The sequence below is a fragment of the Ursus maritimus genome, unplaced genomic scaffold, assembly GCF_017311325.1.
Source record: "Ursus maritimus isolate PB19 unplaced genomic scaffold, ASM1731132v1 scaffold_23, whole genome shotgun sequence".
Taxonomy (NCBI): domain Eukaryota; kingdom Metazoa; phylum Chordata; class Mammalia; order Carnivora; family Ursidae; genus Ursus; species Ursus maritimus.
In genome coordinates this window covers 41,097,147-41,109,903 of record NW_024424786.1, presented here as the reverse complement: position 1 = coordinate 41,109,903, position 12,757 = coordinate 41,097,147, and the positions used below count along the sequence as shown (strand labels likewise).

The following is a 12,757-nucleotide window of genomic DNA, read 5'->3' as shown; positions in this document are numbered from 1 at the left end:
TTGTTTGTTTGTTTAGCGGCTGCTTTGGGAGAGCACCTCCGGGTCACCCTTTCCTCCTGAGCCTTTGCTTAACCCCTTGCTGCCCGGAACGCAGCTCAGCCTCACTGTCGCCTGGAAGCCCGCCTGGACTCCCCAGCTGGGCCCACGCCTCCGCAGTGAGCCCCGAAGGTCCGGCGCTTCCCCAGGCACCCGCTTGGAAGAGAAGAACCCGTCTGTCGTCTGTCTTCCAGACCCGCCTGGGGGCTCCGACAGCACCCGCACCTGGCCCTCTCTTTGGCCTCCCGAAGCACCTAGCTCGGCGCAGTCCGCCAGGACCGCTGGCGACAGACGCTCAGGTTACCCCCGAGCGAGCCGGCTCCTCCGAGGGCTCCTGGGTTACCGCGCGCTGCGCGGCTCTGACACCACCTCGGAATTGGCGGAGGGGTAAGAAGCCGCACCAGGTCCCCCAGCCAGCTCCGGGCGGGGCAGGGGCGGGGTACCTCCCCTACCACCTCCCCCACCCCTCCCGCCGAGGTCCGGGACTGGCGCCCTTTGGGCGGGGAGGCCCCAGGAGACCTTCTCGGATCAGCCGCCTCTAAGCCGCACGGGACCGCGGGGGGGAGTCTTGGGTCCTCGGACCGCGAGGTCGAGCGGGTCCAATGCCTGAGTCTAGAGTCCTGGCCAGGAGGAGGTGGGGAGGGGTGGTGCGACCCTCTGTCTCCGCCCCGGAGGCGGAGCGAGGTCCGAGCCTGTGAAGCCTGACACCCTTGGAAATCGGTCCCGGCCGACCTCCCCCGCTCCCGCCTCCCCCGTGCCCCCGCCCCTTTCGGGGAGACCCGACACCCCCCTCCCCCCCGTCCACCTCCCGCAAGACCCAGTCTCCCCGGTCCTCCGGCCCTCGGGCCCCGGCGTAGGTGCAGGTGCAGCGCGCCACCTCCCTCCCAGCCTGGCGCATCCCGCTGGGCGGCCATGGCGCGAGGAGACGCCCCACAGGACAGGCGAGTTGGGGACCCGGTGGGGTGCGGACGGGGATCCGGGTGGCCGTGGGCAACGCAGACCCGCTGCCTTCGGGCGCTCCAAGGCTCAAAGCTGACTGGGTGGAACTACAATTCCCATCAGCCGCCTCCGTCGGCTGCCTGAGCCGGAGTGATGGGGGTTGTAGTCCGCTCTGCGGAGGGGGCGGCCTGGGAGGCGGGGGGCGGGGGCGCGGCTGAGGCGTTGCGTCCTCAGGGTGACCTTCTGACTGATCCCCACAGCTACCACCTGGTCGGGATCAGCTTCTTTATCCTGGGCCTGGGCACGCTCCTTCCCTGGAACTTCTTCATTACGGCCATTCCGGTGAGACTCGGCGGCTAGAGTGCCAGCCTCATGGCCACAACCACCATCGCCTTGGACGCGAGGAGTATCAGGCGCTTTCCCATCACGCCACCTTTGACTCCTCATTATGCCCGTTTGTCTGCGCGTTTGTCCGCTGAAGCACGGAGCCTCAGAGAGGGGAGGTGCCCCTCTCACAGAGAGAAAAGCCAAGCTTTCAGGGATGCCCAGATCCTACAGGGGCAAGGCCACCAGCTGGGGGTGGGGGTGGGGCTGTGGACCTAGAGAGGAACTACACACCCGCCACCCCTGTTATTACCCCTGGCTAGTCACTCCTGGGCTAATCCACTCCAAAAGTGTGTTATCTAAGCCTTTGGTTTTCGTTGAAATAGCGCAAATTACATTCATTCATTCAACAAACAGTTAACAACATGCATCTACTGTGAACCAGGCCCTGTTCTTGGCACTGGGGCTACAGGAGGGAACCCAACAGAGGAAGCCTTCACCCTCATGGGGCTCACATTCTGTCAGGGGAAGGCAGAAATGCGGAGTTTGTGCTCTCTTTAGGACTGGGTTATTCATATGTATTCAATGCAACAACTTTCCAGAAGCCTCTTCAGTGTGGCTCTCTGCTGGCCCCTGGTCTTGAGAGGGAGCTGGGTGCCAAAGAGCTATTAATAATTGAATATGGCACCTGCCACCCCAGGCTTGGAGCAAAGTCCTGTGGGTTCCCAGGGGAGGGAGCAATTCATTCTGCTTCACAGAAGAGGTGATTTGTAACCTGGGAGAAGGGCAGGTAAAGCATTGGTGTTTGGGGGTTGGGGAGAAGTGGGAGGAAAGGGGGAAGGCGTTCCAAGTAGAGATGACGGCCTTGCATAGGCACCAAGGCGGGGGAATGCCAGCCTGTTCGGAGAAAGGGCCAGAGCCTGGGGTACCTAGAGTTTAGCGGGATGGAGCAGGAGATGCAACACAATAGGAAGGCCGTGATCTGGTTCTGAAGGGCTCCCAGTGCTGTTCCAAAATCCTGGGGCTTTGCCCTGCAGGCAACAGGGAACCATGGGCAGGGGAGAGGAGAAAGTTAAGCAGAGGTTTAACGAATGTGTGTTCCAGAGAGAATGCAGTTGGTCAGCACCTAGGCCAGGGCCTGGCTTACAGTAGGCACTCAATAAATCCTCAGGAATCTAGGAGCTGCTGCAGGAGTGGGGGTAGAGGCTGGAACCAGGACACTGCAGAAGAAGGGTGATTCAAAGATGAAGCAAGGCCCAGGTTGGGGGTTCTTAGGGTTTGGGCTCTGTCCCAGACGTCTGCTGTTCAATTCAGGGAACATTCATCGAGCTCCGACTGTGTGCCAGGTGCTAGGATCGGTACAAGGGCAAACAGACAGTTCCCGCAGACTTGAACTGAGCAAGCCCAAGCATGGGAGGAGACAGAGAGGAGAGGCTGGGTGGTTCCTCAGGGTAGGTTGGAGGGTGACCCTGTACCCCTTCCCCTGGTATCCTGGCAGTACTTCCAGGGGCGGCTGGCAGGAGCCAACGCCACCACCGGGACCCTGGACACCAACCACACAGGCCCTGCAGACACCTTCAACTTCAACAACTGGGTGACGCTGCTGTCCCAGCTGCCCCTGCTGCTCTTCACACTCCTCAACTCCTTCCTGTACCAGTGGTGAGAGGCCCCGCCCCTCGGGCTCCCCGCAGGCCATCCCTCCGTGGTCCCTCCACCACCCCTGCTAAGGAAGCTCCATCTGGGCCCAGGGAAGACCTCCCATCCTTCCTCCACTCCCCCTGCATGCCTCCCCCAGCTCCCACTGTCCAACCCTGGGCTCAGCCTCTTGCCTACCTCCCCCTGCCGGGCCGGGCTCCAGCCAATGCCCGCTCTGCCCCTACTCATGAGCAGTGTTCCTGAGACAGTGCGGATTCTGGGCAGCCTGCTGGTCATCCTGCTACTCTTTGCCCTGACGGCAGCGTTGGTCAAGGTGGACATGAGCCCTGGGCCCTTCTTCTCCATCACCATGGCCTCTGTTTGGTTCATCAACTGTGAGCACTGCTGCCCCTCCCCACCTCCCCACCCCGTCCACCCAGGGCTTCAGCCCAGCCTCTTCTTTGTAACTGAAAGGGCCCAACATATCCAAGAAGGAAACAGAGCAGCAGTAGCACTCCTATCCGTGATGAGAAACTGAGGCCCGGAGGGAGAAGAAAAGTCACTTGTCCCAAACCCACAGTGACCTAAGATCAGGTCTCCTGGCCCCAGCCCCTCAGACCTACGGCTGCACCTGACAAGAAGAAAGAATGGGGGGGGGGGTGTTACACCAGGGTGCTCAGAGTCTCCTGCCTGCCTAGCCTAGTCCAGAGTCTCCCGTGCACCCTGCCACCGCCTCCTCCAGGGAGCCTCTAAGGCTTGCCTCATTGAGCAGCAGCCCCACTCTTATCCCTCCACAGCCTTCTGTGCAGTTCTGCAGGGCAGCCTCTTTGGGCAGCTGGGCACCATGCCTTCCGCCTACAGCACCCTCTTCCTCAGCGGCCAGGGCTTGGCTGGGATCTTCGCTGCCCTTGCCATGCTCATGTCCATGGCCAGTGAGTAGACTTGGGTGGCTGGAGGGTGGGGGTTACCTCTGAGATTCTGGGGAGCAGGCCGAGTGTGGTAGGAGGGAGATTCCTTGGGTCCTGGGCAGAGATGGAGGTGATGGGGAGCTGGGGGTGGGTTTGGGGGTAGGGAGTGGGGCTCTTGGGTTCTACAGTGAGAGAACGATCAGGTGAGGACTGGGTTAACTTGGGGCCAGGGGTGGGATTCCTGAGGCTGACACTGGTAAGCAGCAGCAGCCTGGGGTGCAGGGAAGGAGGTCAGGTTTAGGATTCGGATAAACTTGGTTGGAATCCTAGTTCCACTGCTCCCCAGCCAGGGGCATTGGACAAGTCACTCCACCTGTGTCAGTTTCCCCACTGAAATGCTTCTTATAGCTCTGTCCTCAGACTGTAAGGAGTATGCAGTAAAAATGAGCACATGATAGTTTGCTCAACAGAAGTGACAAGTAGGGAGGAATGAGAGAAGCAAAGGGCTGGGCTGGGGCCCCGCACAGGTTGGTCAGTGAGCAGAGCAGAAGAGGCCAGGAGGTGGATCTGAGAAGTGCATGATGGGAAGTGGGACACGAGCCATTAGCCACTGCCCCCCGCCCCCCGTGGGAGCCAGTGGGACCAGCCCCTCCACTCTGCAGCTGAAGTTTCTGCACAGGTGGCGTGGATGCCCAGACCTCCGCCCTGGGGTACTTCATCACACCCTGCGTGGGCATCTTCTTGTCCATCGTGTGTTACCTGAGCCTGCCCCACCTGGTGAGCCTGGTATTGGGCTCGAGGCCCCACTTCAGAGCATCTCAGATACAGCTCTGAGTCTGAGGCCCTGAGAGAGGCCAAGGGAGGAGGAGGAGGGGACCCGATCCCCAAGGAGCCACTGGGGGACTCCAGCCTCTAAGTCGACAGGGTGGAGAGGGATCCAGACGCCTCAGCCAAGCCAGGAAGGGCCAACGCTTTCCTTCTGCAGGAGTTTGCCCGCTACTACCTAGCCAAGAAGCCATCGCAGGCGCAAGGTCAGGAGCTGGAGACCAAAGCTGAGCTCCTCCAGTCTGGTGAGCCTGGGACCCTGCTGGGGAGGGGGAAGACCCAGCGGAGGGTAAAGCCACCCCTCTGGGATACCTCCCCATCCAGAGTCCTCGCCCCTAGTAGCCTTGTGTGAGCAGACACAGAAGCTCGTGATGGGATGTCAGGGGGAGTCGAGTCAGCCCCGTTGGCTTAGAGCTTCAGTTTCCCCTGCTGTAAAATGGGGAGACATTAGAGCTCCAACATCCTAGTTCTGGGTCCAAATGCCTTTGTTCGAATCCTGGCCTCTCGACATCCGAGCTGGGTGGCCTGAGGCAAGTCCCTTAACCCCTCTGAGCCTCAGTTTCTTTATTTGGAAAACAGTCCAGGGAGATAAGCCATTTAAGGTGCTTAACTCTGCCGACTCATGACTCACGACTCACGTATGTGCTTCATAAGTAGTAGTTTAGCCTATTTCCATGGTTCATTCTCTTTGCTTACATCCTGGGCTGGAAGAGAGTCCCTTGTCTTAACTGCCAGGAATCGCCTTCCATCGAGCCTGGCTGTCACAGGCATGACCCTGCCCTCCCTTCTTGCCCCAGATGAGAAGAACGGTATTCCCAACAGTCCCCAGAAGGTAGCCCTGACTCTGGATCTTGACGCTGAGAAGGAGCCAGAGCTGGAGCCAGAGGAGCCCCAGAAGCCGGGAAAACCTTCAGTTTTCATTGTCTTCCAAAAGGTTTGGCTTGGATATGGCCCCCAACCACCAGCCCCTGGGAAGAGCGAGCTGCTCTCTCCAGCCCTCTCTAAAGACCCAGCAGCGGGGCCTTAGTGCTCCCCTTGTCCACTTCAAGGTGCTAGGGTCATAGCGGGTCAGGAACACAGCGAGGCCAGGCCCCGGGAGTCCTGCTCCCAGGCCAGCACGTGGGGGTTGGGGCTGCATGTTGGGCCATAGTCGCCCCGCCCGCTTACACCCTGCCTCTGGCTCTCAGATCTGGCTGACGGCGCTGTGCCTTGTGCTGGTCTTCACGGTCACTCTGTCCGTGTTCCCTGCCATCACGGCCATGGTGACCAGCTCCACTAGTCCTGGGAAGTGGAGTGAGTGCTGGGAAGCAGAAGAGGGCAGGGCAGGGGAGGAGGAGGGAGGAGGAATGAAGGGGAGGGGAGGGAAGGAGGGAGGAGGGACCAGAATGAGCCCTCTTTCTCTCCCAGGTCAGTTCTTCAACCCCATCTGCTGCTTCCTTCTCTTCAACATCATGGACTGGGTGGGACGGAGCCTGACCTCCTACTTCCTGTGGGTGAGCATACCTGGGCTGGTGGTATCTGACGGTTTCAGGAGGCAGTTAGGGATCAAAGGGTGTGAAACAGCCCAAAAAGGTGATCTTCCCAAAGTCTGACCTATCTAGGTCTGGCCACAGAACAGTTGGCCAAGTGGTAGTGAACACCTGGCCCCTGGAGGTATGCAAGCCAGGGCTTGGACTATGAGTTCCTTGAAAGCTGAAGTCATGTCCAATTGACCTATGTCCCCAGCATCCAGCCCAGGACCCGGCCCTCAGTGCCAAGCCCAGAGACCCTTACATGGAAGTTCCTGTCCCATGTGAGAGGTTGGACAAGATTCCTAGTGTTTGGATTGCTTTTAGCCAAGGTGCTGCTTCTCTAAATGAAATCTTCCAAGGAGATATAACAAATAAAGTACACCAAAGAGGAGCTGCTCTGATCCCAGCTGGGCTGGGGCCTGGATATCCGGCCTCCAATCCCATTCAGCAACACCGCCTCCCCAAAGGGGTCTGTGGAACCCCTAGGGGTACTTGGAGGAACCCAGTTGGAGAACCAAAGATGCTGTGTTAAGGTCTCCTCCAGAGCCTAAGCTGGAGATCAGAAGGGGCGGAGGCTGGCCCCAGGCCAGTCCTTGATGGCTGGGCGGCGTTGGCCGGCCCCTCACTCTCCAGGGGTCTCAGTGCTGGGCCCTCTCCGGCCCACATGGGGGAGGAGGTCGGGGGAGGGACAGAGTCTAGCCCGGTGTCCTGCCAGCGACGGCCCTCAGCCCAGCTTCCCCCGCAGCCCGATGAGGACAGCCGGCTGCTGCCGCTGCTTGTCTGCCTGCGCGTGCTGTTCGTGCCGCTCTTCATGCTGTGCCACGTGCCCGAGAGGTCCCGGCTGCCCGTCCTCTTCCCGCAGGACGCCTACTTCATCACCTTCATGCTGCTCTTCGCCGTCTCCAACGGTTACCTCATGTCCCTCACCATGTGCCTGGCGCCCAGGTCTGGGGGTCAAGAGGGAGGGCCTGGGGGTGCGCTGGTGGGCCTGCCGAGAGGGGGCCCATCCTGCTTCCGGCCAGCCGGGCCCCAGCTGTCTCTAGGCCTCGCTGGCGCCCCCTGTCAGGTCAGACCTTACCTGCTGAGCCGCCCTGGGGCAGGAGCTGGGGAGAGGCAGCCTCAGCTGGGGGCATTCCTGCCCGGGGACAGATGACATAGCCCAGGGACAGCTTCTAGAGCCTCCCCTCTGGGCCTGTTTCCCCATCTTGAAATAAATGGGTTGAACCATCATTCCTTAGGGCCCAGCTCCTCCCAAAATTCTCAGTTGAAGGTGGAGCTAAAGTCTTGATCCAAAGTGGGGGTTCGTGGGCTATTTACTCCAGGGACAATGGAGTTGAGAGTCCTGAGAGAGTAAAGGTGACAGGGCGGACCAGGCTGGGACGTTTTGTTGAGCGCAAAGGCAGTGGAATCTAGAATCCCATACTACTGGGCCTGCAGCGCCGGAGAGATGTCCTTGGCACTGGCCTCGCTTTATAGATCAGGAAACTGAAGTCCAGAGAGAAGGGCCTAATTACGGTGACCCAAAGGTGGGGTCAGCCCAGACTAGAATTCAGGGATCCTATTGTAAGGGAGGCAGAGGGCACTGGGGCTGGGGCTGGGTTTGGCCTGGTGTTTCCTAAGAGCTCCTACTCCTGTGTGTTCTAGGCAGGTGCTGCCACATGAGAGGGAGGTGGCCGGCACCCTCATGACCTTCTTCCTGGCCCTGGGGCTCTCCTGTGGAGCCGCCTTCTCCTTCCTCTTCAAGGCTCTGCTCTGAAGGGCTCCATCTAGGGCTCGCCCACAGCTCTCTTCTCGCTGCCCCTTCGGAGCTGAGACCCAACGCAGAGGGAATGGCGAGCCAGGTTCAAGCCTCTGCTGGGCGGGGGCCCCTTGGTCTGCGGGTCCCAGGAGGAGGCGGGTGCTGCTCTCCTTCCCCAGCTGGTGTCCACTTGGGGCCTGCAAGGAAGAATTCACCAGCGGCCATTCTAACCCTCACCCGAGAATGGAGCTGACGCGCAGAGACAGACCCTTTAGAGGCGCACAAGACCTCATTCCAAGGGCACCGATCAGGGTGAAGAGGGCCAAGGGCCCTGGCCCTTCCTCACAATCAAGACTACATTTGTTAATCTCAAGAAATGCACTTGCTCATCTGTGGGGACCGGAGGCGACCAGTGGGGTCTTGCCAAGGGTGTGGCTGGTGTGGCCCAGCCTCAGGTTGAGAGTGGGAGTGGGGACCAGCCCGGGGCCGGTGCTCCTCTTCTCCCCAGGCCTCAGTAACCCCAGGATCAAACCTCTCAGACCCCAGGGCAGAGGATGCCAGGAAAGCTGAGGGCAGCAGGGAGAAGGCACAGACATTAGGGATCTGAGGGTACCCATGGGACGGGAACCTGTGGGCCCCAAACAGTGTTTTCATTGCCAAGACTTAACTGTCTCCACTCCCCAGGGCCCGGCTGGGCCTAGTCCCGGAGCTGCAGTTAGCCTCCATGGGTGCGCTGCACTTTTCAGTTTGCAAAGCTCTTCCATCCCCGCTCTCTCACTAAAGTCACACTGAGACCCTTGGGGGGAGCCAGGCAGGGATTGGGCTCTCCCTTTGTGCAGGTGAGGAAACCGAGTCTCGGGGGAAACGACTGGTCCATGGCAGAGCCGGGACCCAGCCCCCACCCCCCTCCTCCCTGTAGGTGCTGTTCTTCCTGCCCGCCACCTGCTTCTCTTTCCCTCAAGAGGCTCAAGGCAGGAGTCCTAAGCACTTACTCCACATTTTGGCTGTTTCTCCCTCCAATCCTGCTCCCGGGTCTAATAACAACCTTCTTCATTTGTATAATCAATTCACTGAGTCTTTATTTCCAAAGTGCTTTCAGCTCTATCAGCTTTGATGAGCTGGGTGGGGTAGGGATGATTGTACCCATTTGACAGATGGGATGACTGAGGACCTGAGAGGGGCCGGAATTCGTGGCATCCCTATGCTGGGCCCTCTTGACCACACGGTGGCCTGTGCTCCTGGGCAGAGCACCTGGCTGCATGAACAACTAGGGCTCCCCCCACAGGTGTCCTGCCTCCCCCGCCTCACCCCCCATCTCAAAAATGGAGCCTCAGGGAGGCAGTCAGAAAATTTTCTGGAGGGATGGAGAAAAGGCCTGCTTCACCACACACCTGTACTACTCTGCCCAGCCCAGAGAAAAACAAAGCTATTAGAAGCACCGGCCTTTCTGCCCACATGCCCTCCCGCCTGCCGTGAACATTCGCTGAGCAGCTAGTATATATACCAGGCCCTGAGTCAGGACAGGGTCCCTGCTCAGAGGTGAGATATGACCTTGGGAGCTGAAATAAAGCCAATTATTTATTGCTAGAAATCAATAACAAAAAGCGGACACTTCCTAAATATGTACCAATTAACACATTCTGAACTCATGGGTTAAAAAAGAAGTCAAGGGGCGCCTGGGTGGCGCAGCGGTTAAGCGTCTGCCTTTGGCTCAGGGCGTGATCCCGGCGTTATGGGATCGAGCCCCACATCAGGCTCCTCCACTAGGAGCCTGCTTCTTCCTCTCCCACTCCCCCTGCTTGTGTTCCCTCTCTCTCGTTGGCTGTCTCTGTCAAATAAATAAAATAAAATCTTTAAAAAAAAAAAAGAAGAAGAAGAAGTCAAAAGATATGGAAGCAGCCTAAGTGTCCATTGATGGATGACTGGATAAAGATGTGATACACACACACACACACACACACACACACACTGGAATGTTACTCAGCCATAGAAAATAATGAGATCTTGTCATTTGCAACAACATGAAAGAACCTAGAGCATCTTATACTAAGTGAAATAAGTCAGAGAAAGACAAATACCATATGATTTCACTCCTGTGTGGAAACTGAACAACCAAACAAACAAACAGCAGAAACAGACCCATTAATACTGAGAACAAAATGGTGGCGCTAAGAGGAGAAGGGGGTGGGGGGGGATGAATGAAATAGGCAAAGGCGATGAAGAGGTACAAATTTCCAGTTATAAAACAAATAAGTCACAGAGATGAAAACTATGGCATAGGGAATATAGTCAAGAATATTGTTATAACATTGGGCACCTGGGAGGCTCAGTCAGTTAAGCATCCGCCTTTGGCTCAGGTCATGATCTCAGGGTCGTGGGATCGAGCCCCGCATCGGGCTCTGCTCAGCGGGGAGTTTGCTTCTCCCTCTGCCTCAGTCCCTCCCCCTGCTTGTGATCTCTCTCTCTCTCTCTCAAATGAATAAATAAAATCTTTAAAATAAAACAAAAGAATATTGTTACAGTATTTGCGGTGACTGGAATTACTGTGGAATCACTACGTTTTCTACCTGAAACTAACATATTGTACGTCAGCAATACTTCGATACTTAAAAGAGAAAGAGAATCTACGCAATGTATACTAGGTTCTATGATCAATTTGCAATTATTTTGCTGTACAAAAATAAAAGAACTTTAAAATGCCCCCTCAAAAAAAGAAAGAAAGAAATCAAAAGAGAAATTAGAAAATGCTTTGAGACAAAAGAAAATGAAAACACAACACACCGAAATTTATGGGATGCTGTCGGAGCAGGGCTGAGAGGAAATCTGCAGGGGTAAATGCCTACATTAAATAGGAAGGGGCCTGGCGGGCTCAGTCCATGGAGACTGAAGCTCTTGATCTCAAGGTCCTGAGTTCGAGCCCCACCGGGTAGAGATTACTTAAAAAAAAAAAAAAAAAGGAAGAAGGATCTCAATCAATAATCTAACTACACCTCAAGCAATTAGAAAAAGAAGAGCAAAGTAAGGCCATAGCAGAAGGAAGAAAACAATAAATATTAGGGTGGAGGGAAACACAGTGGAGGATAGAAAACAGAAAATCAATGAAACGAAAAGTTGGTTATTTGAAACAATCAACAAAATTGACAAATTTTTGACTAGGCTGACTAAGAAAAAAGAGAGAGAGGACCCTAAAATTATTAAAATCAGAAATGAAACTGGGGCCGTTACTACCGATTACACAGAAATAAAAAGGATTATAAGAGAATACTATGAACAGTTATACACCAACAAATGAGAAATCTAGATGAAATTAACAAATCCTAGAAACACACAAACTACCAAAACTGATTCAAGAAAAAATAGAAGGTCTGAACATACTTAAAACAAATAACAAGACTGAATCAATAATCAGAAAGGTCCCAACAAAGAAAATTCCAGGACCAGGTGACTTCACAGGCTAATTCTACCAATCATTTAAAGAATGAACACCAGGGCACCTGGGTGGCTCAGGCAGTTAAGCGTTTGCTTTTCGCTCAGGTCGTGATCCCAGGGACCTGGGGTCAAGTCTCCTGGCAGGCTCCCTGCTCGGTGGGGAGTCTGCTTCTCCCTCTGCCCCTCCTCCTACTCCTTTCTCTCAAATCAATAAAATCTTTAAAAGCAAAATAAAGAAAGAACACCAATCCTCTCAAACTCTTCCAAAAAATGGGGGGAACATTTCCTAACTCATTCTATGAGACCAACACTACCCTGACGCCAAAGCCAGATAAAGACATCACAAGAAAATGTAATAACCAATTTCCCTTACGAATACAGATGTAAAGGTCTCAACAAAATGCTAACAAACAGAACCCAGCAGTTCATTAAGGGGATTATATACCATGACCAAGTGGCATCTACTCCAGCGCGCAAGGTAGTTCAACGTACAGAAAGCAATGTAATACACCACATTAACAGAACGAAGGGGAAAAGCCACGTGGTCATCTCCACTGATGCGGCAAAAACATCCGACAAAATCAAAACACTCAACAAACAAGGAATAGATGGGAACTTCCTCAACCTGATGACGCACATTTATGAAAAATCCACAACTGATGTCATATTCGATGATGAACGACTGAAAGCCTTTCCCTAAGATCAGGAAAAGGCCCACTTCTACCATTTCATCTGCTCAACTTTGCACTGGAAGTCCTAACTACAGCAATTTGGTAAGAAAGAGAAATAAAAGGCATCTAAATTGGAAAGGAAGAAGTAAAGCTATCCATATTCACAGATGATATAATACACACACATACAGAAAAAAAATCCTAAAGAACACACACACACACACACACTTAGAGCTAATAAGCAAATTCAGCAAAATTGGAGGATTCGAGATCAACACACACAATTCAGTTGTATTTCTGGACACACAATTCTGACACCATCTCCCTGGAGAGAGCATCAGGTCCCGCAGCTTCCTGCTCCGTCCCACAAGACCGCCCCCCTGCAGAGGCCCATCACGAATCCCAGTTGTTACCTGTGCTTCTGACTGACTGGCTATCCGTCAGAGGTTGCAGCAGCTCCCTCACCAGATTCAATTAATTTGCAACAGCCAATCACGGCGCTCAGAGAACCATTTTACTCGCTGGGTTACAGATTTAGTACAAAAGGATATAAACCAGGAATGGCCAGATGGAAGAGAGGCAGAAGGTAAGCTATGTGGAAAGCAGACCCCTTATTAATGGTTTTCAACTCAGTTCTCGTTTTTGTTTTTGTTTTTAAGATTTTATTTATTTATTTGATAGAGAGAGCACAAGCAGGGGGAGCGGCAGGCAGAGAGAGGGAGAAGCAGGCTCTGTGCCACC

At 55.0% G+C, this 12,757-nt stretch overlaps 1 protein-coding gene across 1 annotated transcript; it reads left to right on the top strand.

Annotated features, from left to right (window-relative positions):
- The first annotated feature begins 948 nt into the window (after positions 1–948).
- On the top strand, positions 949–8,020 carry SLC29A2 (solute carrier family 29 member 2). The gene is made up of 12 exons (XM_040638743.1): positions 949–977; positions 1,236–1,317; positions 2,798–2,958; positions 3,190–3,329; positions 3,732–3,866; positions 4,522–4,619; positions 4,828–4,912; positions 5,465–5,601; positions 5,855–5,960; positions 6,075–6,160; positions 6,924–7,123; positions 7,823–8,020. The coding sequence occupies exons 1-12, from the start codon at positions 949–951 to the stop codon at positions 7,932–7,934; spliced, it is 1,371 nt and encodes a 456-aa protein (XP_040494677.1). The 3' UTR covers positions 7,935–8,020.
- Positions 8,021–12,757: the final 4,737 nt, after the last annotated feature.